Raw genomic sequence first — 25,212 nt, forward strand, 5'->3', positions numbered from 1 at the left:
ATGAAGAAACGTGATTTTATTTCCCCTCTTTCAGTGACGTACTGGACGTACACGGGTAAGAACATCTCTCTCAATAACCAAAAGGCCTTCAAGTTGATTTATAACTATGTTAATATAACTCATAAAGTAAGTGTGGATCACAGTAGGAATATTATCCCTGCCACTAAACACTACACAAATACAACAGTACAGTCTCTGTCTGTCATTTATACATCAGCTCACCTACTGTACGTTCTCTCTCTCTCTCTCTCTCTCTCTCTCTCTCTCTCTCTCTCTCGCTCGGCATGGGAGAAACAGAAACGAGGAGTGGGGGATGGAGAGAGGGAGGGAAATGGGGGTGCAGAAGAGGGAAAGAGAGCTAGAGAGGGGGAGGAAAACGAGAGAAGTGGCAGGTGCACGAGGAGGATGAAGAGTTTGAAAGACGTGTTTCAGCAGCATTGTTACGCCACACAATAACCCTGTGTGTTAATTGTACTGTCCAGGCTGAGGCACATTGCCTGCCTATCATGTGGACAATGACACTGTAGACCTGAATGGCCCTTAGTGAATGCATACAGAGTGGTAGTGTGTACACTAAGTTCACACAGAGCTTTTCCATTCACATAAAGTACAGAAGCGTACAGTATGTCCTCTAACCAGAGCCTGTGTCCAGGGCTAGCTGGCATCACCACACTGTGATATTTTTCTCTGTGTTCTATAGGACGCGATATACTGTTAAAGTAAATGGTGATGTGGGAGTTGTGTTGTGTTGGTGTGTGTGAGGCGATCTGTGGCATTCTGTGGCTGGCTCGCTCACAGGCATTGCGGCTCTTTGTATGGCATTTTGTGTGACTGTGTGTGTGTGTGTGCGTGTGTGTGTGTGTGTGTGTGTGTGTGTGTGTGTGTGTGTGTGTGTGCGTGGTGCGTGTGTGTGTGTGTGTTGTGGCATTGTTCCCATCCACATTGGGGACAGTGGCAGTGCTATGAGAGGTAGGCAGGTCAGAATGACGGAATATTCTCTCCATTGAACCATGGGGACCTCCATGACAACCAACTGTGGAGCTGCAGGACAAGTTTTTCTCCTTTTTTGGGGGCGGTGGGCAAGGAGGGGGATAGAGGACGGCTTAGAGGTACAGGCCGGGGGTGGGGAGTGTGTGTGTGTGGTGGTGTGTGTGTGTGTGTGTGTGGTGTGTGTGGTGTGTGTGTGTGTGTGTGTGTGTGTGTGTGTGTGTGTGTGTAGGCCCAGCTAGCACATTTGGTTCCTTGGAAGTTGGGGAACGTATGTTTTTGGTTTGACATTGGTTATGGGAACGATGCCATTGTTTTCTGACAAGTAAACGGAATGTTTTTTAAACGTAAGTGAAAATGTTGCCTGTTCTGGAAAGTTTATTTTATGTTGCAGGGAGGTTCTGATAAAGTTTTACTCTGGTTCTCTCTGTTCTGGGGGGGGGGGGGGGTCCAAATAGCCTGGGTAGCCATTTGATTAGCTGTTCAGGAGTCTTATGGCTTGGGGGTAAAAGCTGTTTAGAAGCCTCTTGGACCTAGACTTGGTGCTCCGGTACCACCTGCCGTGCGGTAGCAGAGAGAACAGTCTATGACTAAGGTTGTTGGAGTCTTTGACAATTTTTAGGGCCTTCCTCTGACACCGCCTGGTATAGAGGTCCTGGATGGCAGGAAGCTTGGCCCCAGTGATATACTGTGTGATATACTGTACTGTACTGACACTACCCTCTGTAGTGCCTTGCGGTCGGAGGCCGAGCAGTTGCCATAACAGGCAGTGATGCAACCCATCAGGATGCTCTCGATGGCGCGGCTGTAGAAACTTTTGAGGATCTAAGGACCCATGCCAAATCTTTTCAGTCTCCTGAGGGGTAATAGGTTTTGTCGTGCCCACTTCACGACTGTCTTGATGTGCTTGGACCATGTTAGTTTGTTGGTGATGTGGACGCCAAGGAACTTGAAGCTCTCAACCTGCTCCACTACAGCCCCGTCGATGAGAATGTGGGCGTGCTCGGTCCTCCTTTTCCTGTAGTCCACAATCATCTCCTTTGTCTTGATCACGTTGAAGGAGAGGTTGTTGTCCTGGCACCACAATGCCAGGTCTGTGACCTCCTCCCTATAGTCTGTCTCATCATTGTCGGTGATCAGGCCTACCACTGTTGTGTCATCAGCAAACTGAATGATGGTGTTGGAGTTGTGCCTGGCCGTGCAGTCATGAGTGAACAGGGAATAAAGGAGGGGACTGAGCACGCAACCCTGAGGGGCCCCAGTGTTGAGTATCAGCGTGGCGGATGTGTTGTTACCTACCCTTACCAACTGGGGGCGGCCTGTCAGTAAGTCTAGGATTCAGGTGCAGAGGGAGGTGTTTAGTCCCAGGGTCCTTAGCTTAGTGATGAGCTTTGAGGGTACTATGGTGTTGAACGCTGAGCTGTAGTCAATGAACAGCATTCTGACATAGGTGTTCCTTTTGTCCAGGTGGGAAAGGGCAGTGTGGAGTGCAATAGAGATTGCATCATCTGTGGATCTGTTGGTGCGGTATGCAAATTGGAGTGGGTCTAGTTTTTCTGGGATAATGATGTGAGTCTGTCTGTCTGTGCGTGTGTGTGCGTGTGTGTGTGTGTGTGTGTGTGTGTGTGTGTGTGTGTGTGTGTGTGTGTGTGTGTGTGTGTGTGTGTGTGTGTAAGAGTGTTTGTGTGTGTACCGTATATGTGTGTGTGTCTGGGTGTCTGGGTGTGTGTTCGTCAGGGTGATGATGCTCATTAGTCATTAGTCAGAGCAGGTCAAGTATAGAGGGGGAGTGTGAAAGAGAGGATGAGCAGAATGATCCCCAACGTATCTTCTGTTTTCCACAGAAAATGGTCATGTAATAGGTCAAGAGGTCAATATGAAATGTTACAAAAGAAAAGGCCCGCTGACTGACTGGCCATGCTTAATGTGTGTGGTACATCACTGATAGAGAGTCACAAGATGTGTCATGTTTTGGTCACTCTCTTCCCTTCTCCTCCCCCTCAGGTTCAGTAGGCCAGTCCAAGTGGGCGGATTACTCCCCAGACTGTGGTGGTACGGCCCAGTCTCCGGTTGACGTGGAAACGGTCCAGACCCAGTATGACCCCTGCCTGGGCCCTCTTACCCCCCTCGGTTATAGCCAGCACGGCAACAAACCCTTCAGCCTCTACAACAACGGACATACAGGTAACTACAGCAACCATGCTGACTCCATCACTAACACCATAAATACAGGTAACTACAGCAACCACACTGACTCCATCACTAACAACAGCCATACAGGTAACTACAGCAACCATGCTGACTCCATCACTAACAACAGCCATACAGGTAACTACAGCAACCACGCTGACTCCATCACTAACAACATACATACAGGTAACTACAGCAACCATGCTGACTCCATCACTAACAACATACAGGTACAATACAGCAACCATGCTGACTCATCACTAACAACATACATAAGGTAACTACAGCAACCATGCTGACCATCACTAACAACATACAACAGTAACTACAACCATGCTGACTCACAATAACAACATACATACAGGTAACTACAGCAACCACGCTGACTCACATAAACAATACATACAGGTAACTACAGCAACCATGCTGACTCCATCACTAACAACATACATAAGGTAACTACAGCAACCATGCTGACTCCATCACTAAACAACATACATACAGGTAACTATAGCAACCATGCTGACTCCATCACTAACACATACAACAGGTAACTACAGCACCACGATGACTCCATCCACTAACAACATACATACAGGTAACTACAGCAACCATGCTGACTCCATCACTACAACATACAGGTAAACTACAGCAACCATGCTGACTCCATCACTAACAACATACAGGTAACTACAGCAACCATGCTGACTCCATCACTAACAACATACAGGTAACTACAGCAACCATGCTGACTCCATCACTAAACAAACATACAGGTAACTACAGCAACCATGCTGACTCATCACTAACAACATACATACAGGTAACTACAGCACCATGCTGACTCATCACTAACAACATACAGGTAACTACAGCAACCATGCTGACTCCATCACTAACAACAGCCATACAGGTAACTACCGCAACCATGCTGACTCCATCACTAACAACATACATACAGGTAACTACAGCAACCATGCTGACTCCATCACTAACAACATACATACAGGTAACTACAGCAACCATGCTGACTCCATCACTAACAAACATACAGGTAAACTCAGCAACCACGCTGACTCCATCACTAACAACATAAATACAGGTAACTACAGCAACCAGCTGACTCCACATCACTAACAACATACAGGTAACTACAGCAACATGCTGACTCCATCATTAACAACATACAGGTAACTACAGCAACCACGCTGATCCTCATCACTAACAACATACATACAGGTAACTACAGCAACCATGCTGACTCCATCAACTAACAACATACATACAGGTAACTACAGCAACCATGCTGACTCCATCACTACAACATACAGGTAACTACAGCAACACGTGACTCCATCACTAACAACCATACAGGTAACTACAGAACCATGCTGACTCCATCACTAACAACACATACAGGTAAATACAGCAACCCATGCTGACTCCATCATAAAACATAAATACAGGTAACTACAGCAACCATGCTGACTCCATCACTAACAACATACAGGTAAACTACAGCAACCATGCTGACCCATCACTAACACACATCTACATACAGGTAACTACAGCAACCATGCTGACTCCATCACTACAACATACAGGTAACTACAGCAACCACGCTGACTCATCACTAACAACATATACAGGTAACTACAGCAACCATGCTGACTCCATCACTAACAACATACAGGTAACTACAGCAACCATGCTGACTCCATCACAACACATACATACAGGTAACTACAGCAACCATGCTGACTCCATCACTAACAAACATACAAGGTAACTACAGCAACCACGCTGACTCCTCACTAACAACATACATACAGGTAACTACAGCAACCACGCTGACTCCATCACTAACAACATACAGGTAACTACAGCAACCACGCTGACTCCATCACTAACAACATACATACAGGTAACTACAGCAACCATGCTGACTCCATCACTAACAACATGCAGGTAACTACAGCAACCACGCTGACTCCATCACTAACAACATACATACAGGTAACTACAGCAACCATGCTGACTCCATCACTAACAACAGACATACAGGTAACTACAGCAACCATGCTGATTCCATCACTAACAACATACATACAGGTAACTACAGCAACCATGCTGACTCCATCACTAACAACATACATACAGGTAACTACAGCAACCACGCTGACTCCATCACTAACAACATACATACAGGTAACTACAGCAACCATGCTGACTCCATCACTAACAACATACAAACAGGTAACTACAGCAACCATGCTGACTCCATCACAAACAACATACAGGTAACTACAGCAACCATGCTGACTCCATCACTAACAACATACATACAGGTAACTACAGCAACCATGCTGACTCCATCACTAACAACATACATACAGGTAACTACAGCAACTATGCTGACTCCATCACTAACAACATACAGGTAACTACAGCAACCACGCAGACTCCATCACTAACAACATACATACAGGTAACTACAGCAACCACGCTGACTCCATCACTAACAACATACAGGTAACTACAGCAACCATGCTGACTCCATCACTAACAACATACAGGTAACTACAGCAACCATGCTGACTCCATCACTAACAACATACAGGTAACTACAGCAACCATGTTGACTCCATCACTAACAACAGCCATACAGGTAACTACAGCAACCATGCTGACTCCATCACTAACAACATACAGGTAACTACAGCAACCACGCTGACTCCATCACTAACAACATACATACAGGTAACTACAGCAACCACGCTGACTCCATCACTAACAACATACAGGTAACTACAGCAACCATGCTGACTCCATCACTAACAACATACAGGTAACTACAGCAACCACGCTGACTCCATCACTAACAACATACATACAGGTAACTACAGCAACCATGCTGACTCCATCACTAACAACATACAGGTAACTACAGCAACCATGCTGACTCCATCACTAACAACATACATACAGGTAACTACAGCAACCATGCTGACTCCATCACTAGCAACATACAGGTAACTACAGCAACCACGCCGACTCCATCACTAACAACATACATACAGGTAACTACAGCAACCACGCTGACTCCATCACTAACAACATACAGGTAACTACAGCAACCATGCTGACTCCATCACTAACAACATACATACAGGTAACTACAGCAACCACGCTGACTCCATCACTAACAACATACAGGTAACTACAGCAACCACGCTGACTCCATCACTAACAACATACATACAGGTAACTACAGCAACCACGCTGACTCCATCACTAACAACATACAGGTAACTACAGCAACCACGCTGACTCCATCACTAACAACATACATACAGGTAACTACAGCAACCATGCTGACTCCATCACTAACAACATGCAGGTAACTACAGCAACCACGCTGACTCCATCACTAACAACATACATACAGGTAACTACAGCAACCATGCTGACTCCATCACTAACAACATACATACAGGTAACTACAGCAACCATGCTGACTCCATCACTAACAACAGACATACAGGTAACTACAGCAACCATGCTGATTCCATCACTAACAACATACATACAGGTAACTACAGCAACCATGCTGACTCCATCACTAACAACAGCCATACAGGTAACTACAGCAACCATGCTGACTCCATCACTAACAACATACATACAGGTAACTACAGCAACCACGCTGACTCCATCACTAACAACATACATACAGGTAACTACAGCAACCATGCTGACTCCATCACTAACAACATACAGGTAACTACAGCAACCATGCTGACTCCATCACTAACAACATACATACAGGTAACTACAGCAACCATGCTGACTCCATCACTAGCAACATACAGGTAACTACAGCAACCACGCTGACTCCATCACTAACAACATACATACAGGTAACTACAGCAACCATGCTGACTCCATCACTAACAACATACATACAGGTAACTACAGCAACCATGCTGACTCCATCACTAACAACAGCCATACAGGTAACTACAGCAACCATGCTGACTCCATCACTAACAACATACAGGTAACTACAGCAACCACGCTGACTCCATCACTAACAACATACATACAGGTAACTACAGCAACCACGCTGACTCCATCACTAACAACATACAGGTAACTACAGCAACCATGCTGACTCCATCACTAACAACATACAGGTAACTACAGCAACCACGCTGACTCCATCACTAACAACATACATACAGGTAACTACAGCAACCATGCTGACTCCATCACTAACAACATACATACAGGTAACTACAGCAACCATGCTGACTCCCTCACTAACAACATACATACAGGTAACTACAGCAACCATGCTGACTCCATCACTAACAACATACATACAGGTAACTATAGCAACCATGCTGACTCCATCACTAGCAACATACAGGTAACTACAGCAACCACGCCGACTCCATCACTAACAATATACAGGTAACTACAGCAACCATGCTGACTCCATCACTAACAACAGCCATACAGGTAACTACAGCAACCATGCTGACTCCATCACTAACAACATACAGGTAACTACAGCAACCATGCTGACTCCATCACTAACAACATACATACAGGTAACTACAGCAACCATGCTGACTCCATCACTAGCAACATACAGGTAACTACAGCAACCATGCTGACTCCATCACTAACAACATACATACAGGTAACTACAGCAACCCCGCTGACTCCATCACTAACAACATACAGGTAACTACAGCAACCACGCTGACTCCATCACTAACAACATACATACAGGTAACTACAGCAACCATGCTGACTCCATCACTAACAACATACATACAGGTAACTACAGCAACCATGCTGACTCCATCACTAACAACATACATACAGGTAACTACAGCAACCATGCTGACTCCATCACTAACAACATACAGGTAACTACAGCAACCACGCTGACTCCATCACTAACAACATACAGGTAACTACAGCAACCATGCTGACTCCATCACTAACAACAGCCATACAGGTAACTACAGCAACCATGGTGACTCCATCACTAACAACATACAGGTAACTACAGCAACCACGCTGACTCCATCACTAACAACATACATACAGGTAACTACAGCAACCATGCTGACTCCATCACTAACAACATACAGGTAACTACAGCAACCATGCTGACTCCATCACTAACAACAGCCATACAGGTAACTACAGCAACCATGCTGACTCCATCACTAACAACATACATACAGGTAACTACAGCAACCATGCTGACTCCATCACTAACAACATACATACAGGTAACTACAGCAACCATGCTGACTCCATCACTAACAACATACAGGTAACTACAGCAACCATGCTGACTCCATCACTAACAACATACATACAGGTAACTACAGCAACCATGCTGACTCCATCACTAACAACATACATACAGTTAACTACAGCAACCATGCTGACTCCCTCACTAACAACATACATACAGGTAACTACAGCAACCATGCTGACTCCATAACTAACAACATACATACAGGCAACTATAGCAACCATGCTGACTCCATCACTAGCAACATACAGGTAACTACAGCAACCACGGTGACTCCATCACTAAAAACATACAGGTAACTACAGCAACCATGCTGACTCCATCACTGACAACAGCCATACAGGTAACTACAGCAACCATGCTGACTCCATCACTAACAACATACATACAGGTAACTACAGCAACCACGCTGACTCCATCACTAACAACATACATACAGGTAACTACAGCAACCATGCCGACTCCATCACTAACAACATACAGGTAACTACAGCAACCATGCTGACTCCATCACTAACAACATACATACAGGTAACTACAGCAACCATGCTGACTCCATCACTAGCAACATACAGGTAACTACAGCAACCACGCTGACTCCATCACTAACAACATACATACAGGTAACTACAGCAACCACGCTGACTCCATCACTAACAACATACAGGTAACTACAGCAACCATGCTGACTCCATCACTAACAACATACAAACAGGTAACTACAGCAACCACGCTGACTCCATCACTAACAACATACAGGTAACTACAGCAACCACGCTGACTCCATCACTAACAACATACAAACAGGTAACTACAGCAACCATGCTGACTCCATCACTAACAACATACAGGTAACTACAGCAACCACGCTGACTCCATCACTAACAACATACATACAGGTAACTACAGCAACCACGCTGACTCCATCACTAACAACATACAGGTAACTACAGCAACCATGCTGACTCCATCACTAACAACATACAGGTAACTACAGCAACCATGCTGACTCCATCACTAACAACATACATACAGGTAACTACAGCAACCATGCTGACTCCCTCACTAACAACATACATACAGGTAACTACAGCAACCATGCTGACTCCATAACTAACAACATACATACAGGCAACTATAGCAACCATGCTGACTCCATCACTAGCAACATACAGGTAACTACAGCAACCACGGTGACTCCATCACTAACAACATACAGGTAACTACAGCAACCATGCTGACTCCATCACTAACAACAGCCATACAGGTAACTACAGCAACCATGCTGACTCCATCACTAACAACATACATACAGGTAACTACAGCAACCACGCTGACTCCATCACTAACAACATACATACAGGTAACTACAGCAACCATGCCGACTCCATCACTAGCAACATACAGGTAACTACAGCAACCACGCTGACTCCATCACTAACAACATACATACAGGTAACTACAGCAACCACGCTGACTCCATCACTAACAACATACAGGTAACTACAGCAACCATGCTGACTCCATCACTAACAACATACAAACAGGTAACTACAGCAACCACGCTGACTCCATCACTAACAACATACAGGTAACTACAGCAACCACGCTGACTCCATCACTAACAACATACAAACAGGTAACTACAGCAACCATGCTGACTCCATCACTAACAACATACAGGTAACTACAGCAACCACGCTGACTCCATCACTAACAACAGCCATACAGGTAACTACAGCAACCACGCTGACTCCATCACTAACAACATACAGGTAACTACAGCAACCACGCTGACTCCATCACTAACAACATACATACAGGTAACTACAGCAACCACGCTGACTCCATCACTAACAACATACAGGTAACTACAGCAACCACGCTGACTCCATCACTAACAACATACATACAGGTAACTACAGCAACCATGCTGACTCCATCACTAACAACATGCAGGTAACTACAGCAACCACGCTGACTCCATCACTAACAACATACATACAGGTAACTACAGCAACCATGCTGACTCCATCACTAACAACAGACATACAGGTAACTACAGCAACCATGCTGATTCCATCACTAACAACATACATACAGGTAACTACAGCAACCATGCTGACTCCATCACTAACAACATACATACAGGTAACTACAGCAACCACGCTGACTCCATCACTAACAACATACATACAGGTAACTACAGCAACCATGCTGACTCCATCACTAACAACATACAAACAGGTAACTACAGCAACCATGCTGACTCCATCACAAACAACATACAGGTAACTACAGCAACCATGCTGACTCCATCACTAACAACATACATACAGGTAACTACAGCAACCATGCTGACTCCATCACTAACAACATACATACAGGTAACTACAGCAACTATGCTGACTCCATCACTAACAACATACAGGTAACTACAGCAACCACGCAGACTCCATCACTAACAACATACATACAGGTAACTACAGCAACCACGCTGACTCCATCACTAACAACATACAGGTAACTACAGCAACCATGCTGACTCCATCACTAACAACATACAGGTAACTACAGCAACCATGCTGACTCCATCACTAACAACATACAGGTAACTACAGCAACCATGTTGACTCCATCACTAACAACAGCCATACAGGTAACTACAGCAACCATGCTGACTCCATCACTAACAACATACAGGTAACTACAGCAACCACGCTGACTCCATCACTAACAACATACATACAGGTAACTACAGCAACCACGCTGACTCCATCACTAACAACATACAGGTAACTACAGCAACCATGCTGACTCCATCACTAACAACATACAGGTAACTACAGCAACCACGCTGACTCCATCACTAACAACATACATACAGGTAACTACAGCAACCATGCTGACTCCATCACTAACAACATACAGGTAACTACAGCAACCATGCTGACTCCATCACTAACAACATACATACAGGTAACTACAGCAACCATGCTGACTCCATCACTAGCAACATACAGGTAACTACAGCAACCACGCCGACTCCATCACTAACAACATACATACAGGTAACTACAGCAACCACGCTGACTCCATCACTAACAACATACAGGTAACTACAGCAACCATGCTGACTCCATCACTAACAACATACATACAGGTAACTACAGCAACCACGCTGACTCCATCACTAACAACATACAGGTAACTACAGCAACCACGCTGACTCCATCACTAACAACATACATACAGGTAACTACAGCAACCACGCTGACTCCATCACTAACAACATACAGGTAACTACAGCAACCACGCTGACTCCATCACTAACAACATACATACAGGTAACTACAGCAACCATGCTGACTCCATCACTAACAACATGCAGGTAACTACAGCAACCACGCTGACTCCATCACTAACAACATACATACAGGTAACTACAGCAACCATGCTGACTCCATCACTAACAACATACATACAGGTAACTACAGCAACCATGCTGACTCCATCACTAACAACAGACATACAGGTAACTACAGCAACCATGCTGATTCCATCACTAACAACATACATACAGGTAACTACAGCAACCATGCTGACTCCATCACTAACAACATACATACAGGTAACTACAGCAACCACGCTGACTCCATCACTAACAACATACATACAGGTAACTACAGCAACCATGCTGACTCCATCACTAACAACATACAAACAGGTAACTACAGCAACCATGCTGACTCCATCAGAAACAACATACAGGTAACTACAGCAACCATGCTGACTCCATCACTAACAACATACATACAGGTAACTACAGCAACCATGCTGACTCCATCACTAACAACATACAGGTAACTACAGCAACCATGCTGACTCCATCACTAACAACATACAGGTAACTACAGCAACCATGCTGACTCCATCACTAACAACATACAGGTAACTACAGCAACCATGCTGACTCCATCACTAACAACATACAGGTAACTACAGCAACCATGCTGACTCCATCACTAACAACATACAGGTAACTACAGCAACCACGCTGACTCCATCACTAACAACATACAGGTAACTGCAGCAACCATGCTTTCTCTCCATCACAGTGGTGGTTCCTCTCCCAGGCTGGATGGGTTTAGGGGGGCTGCCCTGGCAGTTCACGGCCGTCCAGATGCACCTGCACTGGGGCAACGGAGCCCCGGAGGCTGGGGGCAGCGAACACACCATCAACGGTCAGAGCTCCGCTGCAGAGGTGAGGGACTGTGTGTGTGTTTGGAGGGGGGTGGGGTGTGGGGGGTGTTGGTGGGTGAGATTTTGTAAGCCTGCATGTGTAAGGACATGCGTACGTGCCATGCTGTATATCCAGGCAGATTGCAGTATTAAGCACTTCAGTTGAGAAACCATACTATAATCCCATTAAATATTATACAGAAACACTAAACAGCAATCTAGACTCTTAGTTAATCTGGTTAACACTAGTCATAGTAGGAGAAAACAAACTTGAAAATAAAGGTTATTGGAGAACAAGTGTTTGAATGATTTTAATTAATTGGGGAGTGGAATTAAATCTGATTGAAATTGTTGTAAAGACTTCAGGATTAGAAAGCATGCCAAATAAAAGCCTCTCAAACACCTACAGTATACATAGGAAGGGGAACCAACTTTCTCAGGTTGGCAGTGTATTTACTGTACCCCAAAAACACACACTTTTGGAACTTGAAACACTGTCCAATTCTCTGTAGAACATGCAGTGGATCTACAAAAATGGGTGGAGAGGTAATGGAGTGAGGGATGGAGAGAGAGAGAGACAGAGAGTTTGGATGAATAAGTCAGATCCTGTCCATCTGCTACTGAACAGGTATGCCAACAGAAAGATAGCGAGAGGGAGGGACAGAGAGAGAGAGAGAGAAAGAGAGGGGGGGCAGTGAGAGAGAGAGGAAGAGAGAGAGAGTGAGGGACAGAGAGAGAGAGAGAGAAAGAGAGGGGGACAGTGAGAGAGAGAGGAAGAGAGAGAGGGAGGGACAGCGAGAGAGAGAGTTTGTGAGAGTTTGTGAGAGTGGGAGTTTGAAAACATGAAGGAGAGGCTCCCTGCTCTGGTTACACACTATTACATAAAGACAGACAATTAGTCTTTATCTCTCCACCCTCCCCTACTCCCTCCCTCTCAGAGATTTTCAATGAGCCAGCATATCCCCCCTCCCTCTCTCGATTACTCTCTCATTCCCTCTCCCTCACTCTCTTTTTCTCCCATCTGAACGCTATGTAAACGAATGTAGCAGCACTTTTCATTCAAACTCAAGAGGGATTTTCTCAAGATTAGACACTGCCACACGCACACACACACACACACACACACACACACACACACACACACACACACACACACACACACACACACACACACACACACACACACACACACACACACACACACACACACACACACACACACACACACACACACACACGCTAACCATGTTCCCTCTCTGTGTAGTTGCATGTGGTGCACTACAACTCAGAGCTGTACCCTAACATGTCAGTGGCTATGACCCAGCAGGATGGACTGGCAGTCCTGGGAGTCCTCATAGAGGTAGGACTATTACATCAACTAACTGACAATCACACCAACCACTGGAGACATTACATACTTCAAAAAAGTTGTATTTGTATTCTTTACAATAGGTTACGAATTCCCTTTATTTACGTTTTATTTCTTCAGTTGGAAAATCTACACATCAGCAGATTAGTAAGAAAGGCTTTGTGAATGTATAGTAAAGCATGCACACTTGACCTAAAGGGAAGATGTGTCACCATCGTCTTTAGGTGAAAGAGAGGACCAAGGAGCAGCGTGATATAAATACATCTTTACATCAAACATCCCCCATGTCACACCCTGACCTAAAATAATAAAGAAAACAAAGATAACTAAGGCCAGGGCGTGACAAGATGTGTGATCTGTCAGACAGGTGAGGAGGCTAACCAGGCCTTTTGGAACATTCTCAACTACCTGGGTCGTGTCAGACATGCAGGTGAGACAGCTGTTAATTATGATTTACCTTTATTTAACTAGGCAAGTCAGTTAAGAACAAATTCTTATTTTCATTGACGGCCTAGGAACGGTGGGTTAACTGCCTTGTTCAGGGGCAGAACGACAGATTTTTACCTTGTCAGCTCGGGGATTGGATCTTGCAATCTTTTGGTTATTAGTCCAACGCTCTAACCAATAGGCTACCTGCCGCCCCAGGTAGCTTAATCAAAGTACACCTTAACCAATCAGCATTATTACTACAGCTACCTTCTAGCAATGTTACCAAGACTACAGTAGTTTATGGGGATTCTCTGATTTCTTATGGAAGTGCCAAACAGCACCACTATGTGCCCCCAGGAGTCTCCTCTAACTTTCATCTGTCCATCCACCCCTCCATTCCTCCCTCCGTGGTCAGGTCAGAGTGTGTCCATCCCAGCCTTTGATGTCCAGTCCCTCCTGCCCTCTGACCTGGGGCGGTACTACCGATACAATGGCTCCCTCACCACTCCTCCCTGCTTCCAGAGTGTCCTCTGGACCCTCTTCACAGAGACCGTCAAAATCTCACACACACAGGTGAGGGAAGGTGTGTGTGTGTGTGTGATGGTGATATACTTATGCTTGAATTCAAAGCATCACTATGTCCTCCTCTTCTTTTCTCCCCCTCTTCCCTCCTGTCTTCCTCCTCTTCACCATCTTTCCTCCTCTCTTCCTCCCCTCTTTATGTCTCTCTTTCCTCTTCTCTTCCTCCTCTCTGTCCTCCCTTCTCCCTCAGCTGATGAAGCTGGAGACAGTGCTGTATGCCAGTAAGGAGGACGCTGACCGCGTCGTCATGCAGGACAACTACCGTACACCTCAACCACTTAACGACCGGACCATCCTCTCATCCTTCCCATTAGGTCGTCATGCAGGACAACTACCGTACACCTCAACCACTTAACGACCGGACCATCCTCTCATCCTTCCCATTAGGTCGGGGGGAGGGGTTCTCTAACACAACCTGTCTGACCCTCAGAACACAATGAACCCCATGTCCGATTCAGGAAGACAGGTGTCAGAGAGACTGGCATAATGCTAACATGTTAACAGCAGCAGGGCAAGTGCTAGCCTCGTACCTAACAGCAGCATCAGCAGGAAGGGCATGGGGCGGGCTAGCCTCGTACCTAACAGCAGCATCAGCAGGAAGGGCATGGGGCGGGCTAGCCTCGTACCTAACAGCAGCATCAGCAGGAAGGGCATGGGGCGGGCTAGCCTCGTACCTAACAGCAGCATCAGCAGGAAGGGCATGGGGCGGGCTAGCCTCGTACCTAACAGCAGCATCAGCAGGAAGGGCATGGGGCGGGCTAGCCTCGTACCTAACAGCAGCATCAGCAGGAAGGGCATGGGGCGGGCTAGCCTCGTACCTAACAGCAGCATCAGCAGGAAGGGCATGGGGCGGGCTAGCCTCGTACCTAACAGCAGCATCAGCAGGAAGGGCATGGGGCGGGCTAGCCTCGTACCTAACAGCAGCATCAGCAGGAAGGGCATGGGGCGGGCTAGCCTCGTACCTGACAGCAGCATCAGCAGGAAGGGCATGGGGCGGGCTAGCCTCGTACCTAACAGCAGCATCAGCAGGAAGGGCATGGGGCGGGCTAGCCTCGTACCTAACAGCAGCATCAGCAGGAAGGGCATGGGGCGGGCTAGCCTCGTACCTAACAGCAGCATCAGCAGGAAGGGCATGGGGCGGGCTAGCCTCGTACCTAACAGCAGCATCAGCAGGAAGGGCATGGGGCAGGCTAGCCTCGTACCTAACAGCAGCATCAGCAGGAAGGGCATGGGGCGGGCTAGCCTCGTACCTAATAGCAGCATCAGCAGGAAGGGCATGGGGCGGGCTAGCCTCGTACCTAACAGCAGCATCAGCAGGAAGGGCATGGGGCGGGCTAGCCTCGTACCTAACAGCAGCATCAGCAGGAAGGGCATGGGGCGGGCTAGCCTCGTACCTAACAGCAGCATCAGCAGGAAGGGCATGGGGCGGGCTAGCCTCGTACCTAACAGCAGCATCAGCAGGAAGGGCATGGTGCGGGCTAGCCTCGTACCTAACAGCAGCATCAGCAGGAAGGGCATGGGGCGGGCTAGCCTCGTACCTAACAGCAGCATCAGCAGGAAGGGCATGGGGCGGGCTAGCCTCGTACCTAACAGCAGCATCAGCAGGAAGGGCATGGGGCGGGCTAGCCTCGTACCTGACAGCAGCATCAGCAGGAAAGGCATGGGGCGGGCTAGCCTCGTACCTAACAGCAGCATCAGCAGGAAGGGCATGGGGCGGGCTAGCCTCGTACCTAACAGCAGCATCAGCAGGAAGGGCATGGGGCGGGCTAGCCTCGTACCTAACAGCAGCATCAGCAGGAAGGGCATGGGGCGGGCTAGCCTCGTACCTAACAGCAGCATCAGCAGGAAGGGCATGGGGCGGGCTAGCCTCGTACCTAACAGCAGCATCAGCAGGAAGGGCATGGGGCGGGCTAGCCTCGTACCTAACAGCAGCATCAGCAGGAAGGGCATGGGGCGGGCTAGCCTCGTACCTAACAGCAGCATCAGCAGGAAGGGCATGGGGCGGGCTAGCCTCGTACCTAACAGCAGCATCAGCAGGAAGGGCATGGGGCGGGCTAGCCTCGTACCTAACAGCAGCATCAGCAGGAAGGGCATGGGGCGGGCTAGCCTCGTACCTAACAGCAGCATCAGCAGGAAGGGCATGGGGCGGGCTAGCCTCGTACCTAACAGCAGCATCAGCAGGAAGGGCATGGGGCGGGCTAGCCTCGTACCTAACAGCAGCATCAGCAGGAAGGGCATGGGGCGGGCTAGCCTCGTACCTAACAGCAGCATCAGCAGGAAGGGCATGGGGCGGGCTAGCCTCGTACCTAACAGCAGCATCAGCAGGAAGGGCATGGGGCGGGCTAGCCTCGTACCTAACAGCAGCATCAGCAGGAAGGGCATGGGGCGGGCTAGCCTCGTACCTAACAGCAGCATCAGCAGGAAGGGCATGGGGCGGGCTAGCCTCGTACCTAACAGCAGCATCAGCAGGAAGGGCATGGGGCGGGCTAGCCTCGTACCTAACAGCAGCATCAGCAGGAAGGGCATGGGGCGGGCTAGCCTCGTACCTAACAGCAGCATCAGCAGGAAGGGCATGGGGCGGGCTAGCCTCGTACCTAACAGCAGCATCAGCAGGAAGGGCATGGGGCGGGTTAGCCTCGTACCTAACAGCAGCATCAGCAGGAAGGGCATGGGGCGGGCTAGCCTCGTACCTAACAGCAGCATCAGCAGGAAGGGCATGGGGCGGGCTAGCCTCGTACCTAACAGCAGCATCAGCAGGAAGGGCATGGGGCGGGCTAGCCTCGTACCTAACAGCAGCATCAGCAGGAAGGGCATGGGGCGGGCTAGCCTCGTACCTAACAGCAGCATCAGCAGGAAGGGCATGGGGCGGGCTAGCCTCGTACCTAACAGCAGCATCAGCAGGAAAGGCATGGGGCGGGCTAGCCTCGTACCGTGACCACTAATAACATTTCACTAAACAGTATTAGTGGACACGGTGAGGGGCTCTCAGGGTGGACATGTGGAGGAAGGCTAGCGTTAAACACTAAAGAGAGGAATGTGGTGAGAACTGTGGGAATGTCAAGGGTTACTGACTGTGAAAGATGTGAAAGAGATAGAGAGGGGGATAGAGGGGGCAGGACAGAGGAAAAGAGAGAGGGGGGGGGGGGGGGTGAGGGAGTGATAGAGAGAAAGAGAGAGATAGAGAGAGGGGTAGTGGGGAAGAGAAAGAGGAGCTGTAAATGAGGGGGAGGTCTGTTTACGAGATGGCTGATTCGTTTTTGCAAAATCTCTTCTCTAAACACTGACACTGTTGTTGTCACATGACAAGAGAGGAAGAGAGAGAGAGGGAGTGAGAGAGAGAGGAAGAGAAAGACAGAGAAAGAAAGAAAGGGAGAAATGGAGAGAGGGGGAGTGAGAGAGAGAGAGAGGAAGAGAGACAGAGAGAAAGAAAGGGAGAGAGAGAGAGCGAGAGAAAGGGAGAGCGAGAGAAGGAGAAAGGGAGAGCAAGAGAGAGAGAGAGCAGAACACAGACAAAGGAGAAAGAATTTGTGCAAAACTGATAGGGTGGCCTATGACAACACCATAGGAGGCTGGTGAGAGGAGGACGGCTCATAATAATGGCTGGGGTGGAGTGAATGGAATGATATCAAACTCATGAAAACCGTGTGTTTGATATCATTCCATTCCGCCCATCCTCCCCAAATAAGGTAACACCAGCCTCCCGTGGACAACACTCATTCTAAAGATTACAGAACACACTGTAGATGTATGATCATTTCCCTGTAGTTCTACTGGTGGACAACACTCATTCCAAAGACTACAGAACACACTGTAGATGTATGATAATTTCCCTGTAGTTCTACTGGTGGACAACACTCATTCCAAAGACTACAGAACACACTGTAGATGTATGATCATTTCCCTGTAGTTCTACTGGTGGACAACACTCATTCCAAAGACTACAGAACACACTGTAGATGTATGATCATTTCCCTGTAGTTCTACTGGTGGACAACACTCATTCCAAAGACTACAGAACACACTGTAGATGTATGATCATTTCCCTGTAGTTCTACTGGTGGACAACACTCATTCCAAAGACTACAGAACACACTGTAGATGTATGATCATTTCCCTGTAGTTCTACTGGTGGACAACACTCATTCCAAAGACTACAGAACACACTGTAGATGTCATTTCCCTGTAGTTCTACTAGATGTTGATTGAACATGAATTCCAACTGAATTATCGACTGCATAAACAAAGTAGCACAGCAGTATTTTTACATGAACCCTCTGTCATGACATCACGATCATGTCAAACCGTTATGATCATGTCAAGCCTGTTATTATGTAGGCCTTATGACAGACGTACAGGTAATAAGACAATGCTCTAAATAACATATTCCTTTTCCCACTTGCAGAATCAGTGAAGATGTACACTGCCGGTAAGATGTGGACCTTCATAGTTGATTCATTATTAAAGTAGGCCTCTGGCCAATGTCTATCTTTTCATGTTTGATGTACTAGTTGGAATATTTCTCTGTCTGTCTCAGGAGAGATCACAGCGATAGTAATAGGAGCTCTGTGTGGCTGTGTTGGACTGGCTGTCATCATTCGCTTCATAGTGAAGACTATACGGTAAGGCACTGAGCTGTTAAATGGGGTTTCTTAGCTTACTAGTCTGCCTGAGGGCTATTCTGTTTCTGATTAAACCAACTACAGCGTTATCTGAAGTAGAGAACAGTACAGTCAACCTGTCACGTTCCTGACCTGATTTCCTTTGTTCAGTCTTTGTTTAGTTGGTCAGGACGTGAGCTGGGTGGGCATTCTATGTTATGTGTTTCTATGTTTGGTTTAGGGTTGTCTGATTTGCCTGATATGGTTCTCAATCAGAGGCAGGTGTTTTACGTTGTCTCTGATTGGGAACCATATTTAGGTAGGCTGTTCTCACTGTTTGTTTGTGGGTGATTGTTCCTGTTCGTGCGTTCATTGTTTTTTCATTGTTCACTTGTTCAGGACTGTAGCGTCGTTGGTTTCATTTTGTTTATTGTTTTGTTCATCTAGAAAAGTATTCTAATAAATATGGATACATACCACGCTGCATATTGGTCTGATCCTTGCTCCTCCTCAGACGAGGAGGATTACGACGATTGTTACAGAATCACCCACCAACCATGGACCAAGCAGCATGGTAAGCAGCAGCAGCAGCAGGAGCAGCGATGTCAGGAGAAATGGACTTGGGAAGAAATACTGGACGGTAAGGGACCTTGGGTTCAAGCTGGAGAGTATCGCCGCCCTCGTGAAGAGCTGGAGGCAGCTAAAGCCGAGAGGCGGTGGTATGAGGAGGCAGCACGGAAGCGAGGCTGGAAGCCTGAGAGTCAGCCCCAAAAATTTCTTGGGAGGGGGCTAAAAGGGAGTGTGGCGAAGTCAGGTAGGAGACCTGCGCCAACTCCTCATGCTTACCGTGGAGAGCGAGAGTACGGGCAGACACCGTGTTATGCGGAAAAGCGCACGGTGTCTTCTGTAAGTGTGCTTAGCCCGGTGCGGTACATTCCAGCTCCACGTATCGGCCGGGCTAGAGTGGGCATCGAGCCAGGTGCCATGAAGCCGGCTCAACGTATCTGGCCTCCAGTACGTCTCCTCGGGCCGGTGTACATGGCACCAGCCTTACGCATGGTGTCCCCGTTTCGCCAACACAGCCCAGTGCGGGCTATTCCACCTCGCCGCACTGGCCTGGCTACGGGGAGCATTAAACCAGGTAAGGTTGGGCAGGCTCGGTGCTTAAGAGCTCCTGCCTTCACGGTCCGGTATATCCGGCGCCACCTCCTCGCCCCAGCCCAGTACCACCAGTGCCAACACCACGTACCAGGCTTCCTGTGCATCTCCAGAGCCCTGTTCCTCCTCCACGCACTCGCCCTGTGGTGCGTGTCTCCAGCCCGGTACCACCAGTTCCGGCACCACGCACCAAGCCTCCTGTGCGTCTCCAGAGCCCTGTGCGCCCTGTTGCTGCTCCCCGCACTAGCCTTGAGGTGCGTGTCCTTAGCCCGGTACCACCAGTTCCGGCACCACGCACCAGGCCTACTGTGCGCCTCAGCCGGCCAGAGTCTGCCGTCTGCCCAGCGCCGTCTGCGCTATCCGTCTGCCCAGAGCCGCCTGCGCTGTTCGTCTGCCCAGCGCCGCCTGCACTGCCCGTCTGCCCAGCGCCGTCTGAGCTGTCCGTCTGCCCAGCGCCGCCTGCGCTGCCCGTCTGCCCAGCGCCATCTGAGCTGCCTGTCTGTCCTGAGCCTTCAAAGCCGCCCGTCTGTCCTGAGCCTTCAGAGCCGTCCGTCAGTCAGGAGCCGCCAGAGCCGTCCGTCAGTCAGGAGCCGCCAGAACCGTCCGTCAGTCAGGAGCCGCCAGAGCCGCCCGCCAGTCAGGAGCCGCCAGAGCCGCCCGCCAGACAGGAGCCGCCAGAGCCGCCCGCCAGACAGGAGCCGCCAGAGCCGCCCACCAGACAGGAGCCGCCAGAGCAGCCCGCCAGACAGGAGCCGCCAGAGCCGCCCGCCAGCCAGGAGCCGCCCGCCAGCCAGGAGCCGCCAGAGCCGCCCGCCAACCAGGAGCTGCCAGAGCCGCCAGCCAGCCATGACCTGCCAGAGCCGCCAGCCAGCCATGACCTGCCAGAGCCGCCAGCCAGCCATGACCTGCCAGAGCCGCCAGTCAGCCATGACCTGCCAGAGCTGCCCCTCAGTCCGGAGCTGCCCCTCAGTCCGGAGCTGTCCCTCAGTCCGGAGGCGCCCATCAGTCCAGTGGGGTTAATTTGGAGGGTTGCAGTTAAAAGGAGGCCACAAAAGCGGGTAGTGACTATGGTGGGGTGGGGGCCACGTCCACGACAGATGCCCACCCAGACCCTCCCCTATAGGTTCAGGGGGGGGGGGGTACTGTCACGTTCCTGACCTGATTTCCTTTGTTCAGTCTTTGTTTAGTTGGTCAGGACGTGAGCTGGGTGGGCATTCTATGTTATGTGTTTCTATGTTTGGTTTAGGGTTGTCTGATTTGCCTGATATGGTTCTCAATCAGAGGCAGGTGTTTTACTTTGTCTCTGATTGGGAACCATATTTAGGTAGGCTGTTCTCACTGTTTGTTTGTGGGTGATTGTTCCTGTTCGTGCGTTCATTGTTTTTTCATTGTTCACTTGTTCAGGACTGTAGCGTCGTTGGTTTCGTTTTGTTTATTGTTTTGTTAGTCTAGAAAAGTATTCTAATAAATATGGATACATACCACGCTGCATATTGGTCTGATCCTTGCTCCTCCTCAGACGAGGAGGATTACGACGATCGTTACACAACCAGATTTTTGTTGTGCTGGTTACCTGAATATGAAACTGTGGTATGCTTTGATCCAAAATGTCCTGGGTTTCTTTTTGTTCTTGGTGTCTCAATCTTCACATTTCTCTTGGCAGATTTTTCAAACACCTGCATAATGAAAGGGTCTTGGTAAACAGGTGGAATCCTCCATAATACCTGATACCTACTGCATTCATGTGCAATACTACATGTTCATAAACCAAATAAATACTACTGCCAGTGTTCTCTGTGACAGGGTTCTAATTACAGGGATGTCTGGAGATGCTAGCCACGCCTATACTAAAAGTTTCACCCCCAAAAGTGTTTTGGCACCCCTTGAGTTGTAAAAGAAAAACATCAACGTGGGCACCCCCATCAGTGTACCTCCTAGTCAATGTGTAATTCCAACCCTGTTCAAAAATAACATTACTATGTTAACCACCAGTGACTGGTAGATTCCCTGGCCTATATGCTCAGGTCTAGGATCGGTTTGTTACTCCAATCCTAACCGTAACCATCAGGAGGTAAAAACAAAAAACTGACCTTAGATCAGTGCTCAGGGGCAACTTCATCCTCTACCGTCTGATTGTTCCTCTGACTGTGTGATAATTGCCCACTTCTTAATCGAACCTTTGTCCCTACTTTAGATTTAGAACCAACAGCCTCGCTTGCCAGGATTAATGCTAAAGACACATGGTTAGGAATGAGACTAAAGATCTGAGATGATTGGCTAGGTGTAAGGAATATGCCAAAAGGTTCACCCAGCCCACACCATACTGCCAATAACTATCTCATTATTTCAAATCTAGAAAACGTGCAGAGGAAAAGGATAAAGGGTCGGTTCGGGGCATGATTGTTGCCCTTTTAACATGATTGTGTCTGTCTGTGATGTGATCGTTTGTGTTTCCTGGTCACATGACACTGTGTTTTCATCACAACAGCTCCACCTCTAGCTGGGACGTCCTGCCCAGCGTCAGGCCCGCCCCCGTGCCCAGGTCACCAATCAGATTATGACGTTTGACCTTCACCCCTTTAACCCAAATCCCTGATTCTACTCCCCATCATCTGCCTTCTGTCCCTGGCTAGAGATAACTCCTAGCACCCCTAAACGTTGGTGTGTAGCCTCCAGATCTGAAGAAGCGCATAGATGTATCGTTAAAATTGAGCTCGTTTTACTTTTAGCCATTTTACTTACCAATCTAATTCCTTAAGATCTGCAAACACCAAGGTGGTTGGGGCTAGGAGTTGTGTTTGGACTGGGACTCTAGAAATTCCAACATCACGTGTTATCCTAAAGAATCCTAATCCCTTCCTGTAATCCTGTTATTCTAGGAAATTTCACAACTCATTTGTTTAAAGTAGATTGTTGTGTCTTTAAATCCAGTGTTGTACTAATATAGCACATTTTCTCCCTCTCAATAGCTTTTTAATGCTGTAACCTCCCACTGGGCACACACTGGTTGAATCAATGTTGTTTCCACGTCGACGTGGAATCGACGTTGAATTGTCGTCTGTGCCCAGTGTGTTCCTACGTCACACTCCTCTGTTGAGTCATTGATCCGTTCACTACATAATTCCCTCCAAAACATTGACCAGGCATTATTCCTCACCTTTTGTCTGTCTCTGTATGTCAGTCTGTCTTTCAGTCTGTCTGTCTTTCAGTCAGTCTGTCTTTCAGTCAGTCTGTCTTTCTTTGTCAGTCTGTCTGTCTGTCTGTCAGTCTGTAAGTCAGTCTTCTCCATACCTTTATCCATTGTTGTCATTTGGTTCATTTACACATAGACCTACCATTGGGATGTTTCCCAACAAGAACAAATCCATGCAGTTATTTAGTGTATCACTCTGCTGGATGGTTGAGTAAACTGCTACAAAATACAGTGCAAACAACAGGGAGAGTATGACATACAGCAGGATCAATGAGCTTTTATGCCATGTAGTTCCATTGATGAGTCGGACTGCCTGTGCCCTCTGACATGTAGGACTAAGGAGCCAGGGAAGGAGCTGAAACAGGACGTGGCCCTCAACACGACCTCTGAACCAGGAAAAAAAGAAGATCCTGTCCCCTCCTCAGTCTGAGACCAATCAGAGACCTCCATGAATGACCCCCCCCCCCCCACCAACCACACTCCACCCTCCCTGTCAAAGGGCATGGATGAATGCCTCTATGGCTTTGGTCCAGAGGAGGCTGGTCGGAGGAGCTATGGGAGGACAGGCTCATTATAATGGCTAGAATGGAATGATGGAGCGGTATCAAACATATGGAAACCACATGTTGGACTACGTTCCATGTATTCCATTCCAGCCATTACAATGAGCCTATAGCTCCTCCCACAAGCCTCCTCTGCTCTGGTCCATGTGTCTGTCTGCATGGCCTTTTGGGTGAATGCATGGTCTGTTATGGTCTACCTGTATGCATGGTACTCTTTTCCATCCACGTTCTGCCCTTCCTGTCCTAACTTCAGGGCCTCATGGGCACAGCTGGACTGCGTTCAGGATGACATCATCATTTGCAACTGCCATGCGAGACACACCTCCAAAAGAGAGGAAGGAATAGTAGAAACATGTCACACAATTTGTAATTGAAGACTGTATAGTCCAAACCATGTGATTCTGAAATCAGCCCTGCACATTCCTTGCCAGTGGAAGGCCTGTGTGTGTGTGTGTGTGTGTGTGTGTGTGTGTGTGTGTGTGTGTGTGTGTGTGTGTGTGTGTGTGTGTGTGTGTGTGTGTGTGAGTGTGTGAGTGTGTGAGTGTGTGAGTGTGTATGTG

At 48.0% G+C, this 25,212-nt stretch overlaps 1 protein-coding gene across 1 annotated transcript; it reads left to right on the forward strand.

Moving 5' to 3' along the window:
• Window positions 1–24,519, forward strand: ca14 (carbonic anhydrase XIV). Its single transcript, XM_038976436.1, has 11 exons — window positions 1–55; window positions 2,992–3,171; window positions 12,637–12,782; window positions 14,025–14,120; window positions 14,493–14,559; window positions 14,974–15,131; window positions 15,331–15,454; window positions 19,543–19,566; window positions 19,675–19,759; window positions 23,385–23,438; window positions 24,423–24,519. The coding sequence occupies exons 1-11, from the start codon at window positions 1–3 to the stop codon at window positions 24,517–24,519; spliced, it is 1,086 nt and encodes a 361-aa protein (XP_038832364.1).
• The last annotated feature ends 693 nt before the right edge of the window (window positions 24,520–25,212 follow it).

Source organism: Salvelinus namaycush, chromosome 37 (assembly GCF_016432855.1).
Source record: "Salvelinus namaycush isolate Seneca chromosome 37, SaNama_1.0, whole genome shotgun sequence".
NCBI classification, from domain to species: domain Eukaryota; kingdom Metazoa; phylum Chordata; class Actinopteri; order Salmoniformes; family Salmonidae; genus Salvelinus; species Salvelinus namaycush.

Bases quoted from the DNA above. Each gene is read 5' to 3' on its own strand.
- ca14 (XM_038976436.1), top strand. From the start codon at position 1: ATGAAGAAACGTGATTTTATTTCCCCTCTTTCAGTGACGTACTGGACG. The intron at 14,121-14,492 runs GTAGGACTATTA...GTGATCTGTCAG, and splicing joins TCCTGGGAGTCCTCATAGAG to ACAGGTGAGGAGGCTAACCA. The intron at 14,560-14,973 runs GTGAGACAGCTG...CTCCGTGGTCAG, and splicing joins GGGTCGTGTCAGACATGCAG to GTCAGAGTGTGTCCATCCCA.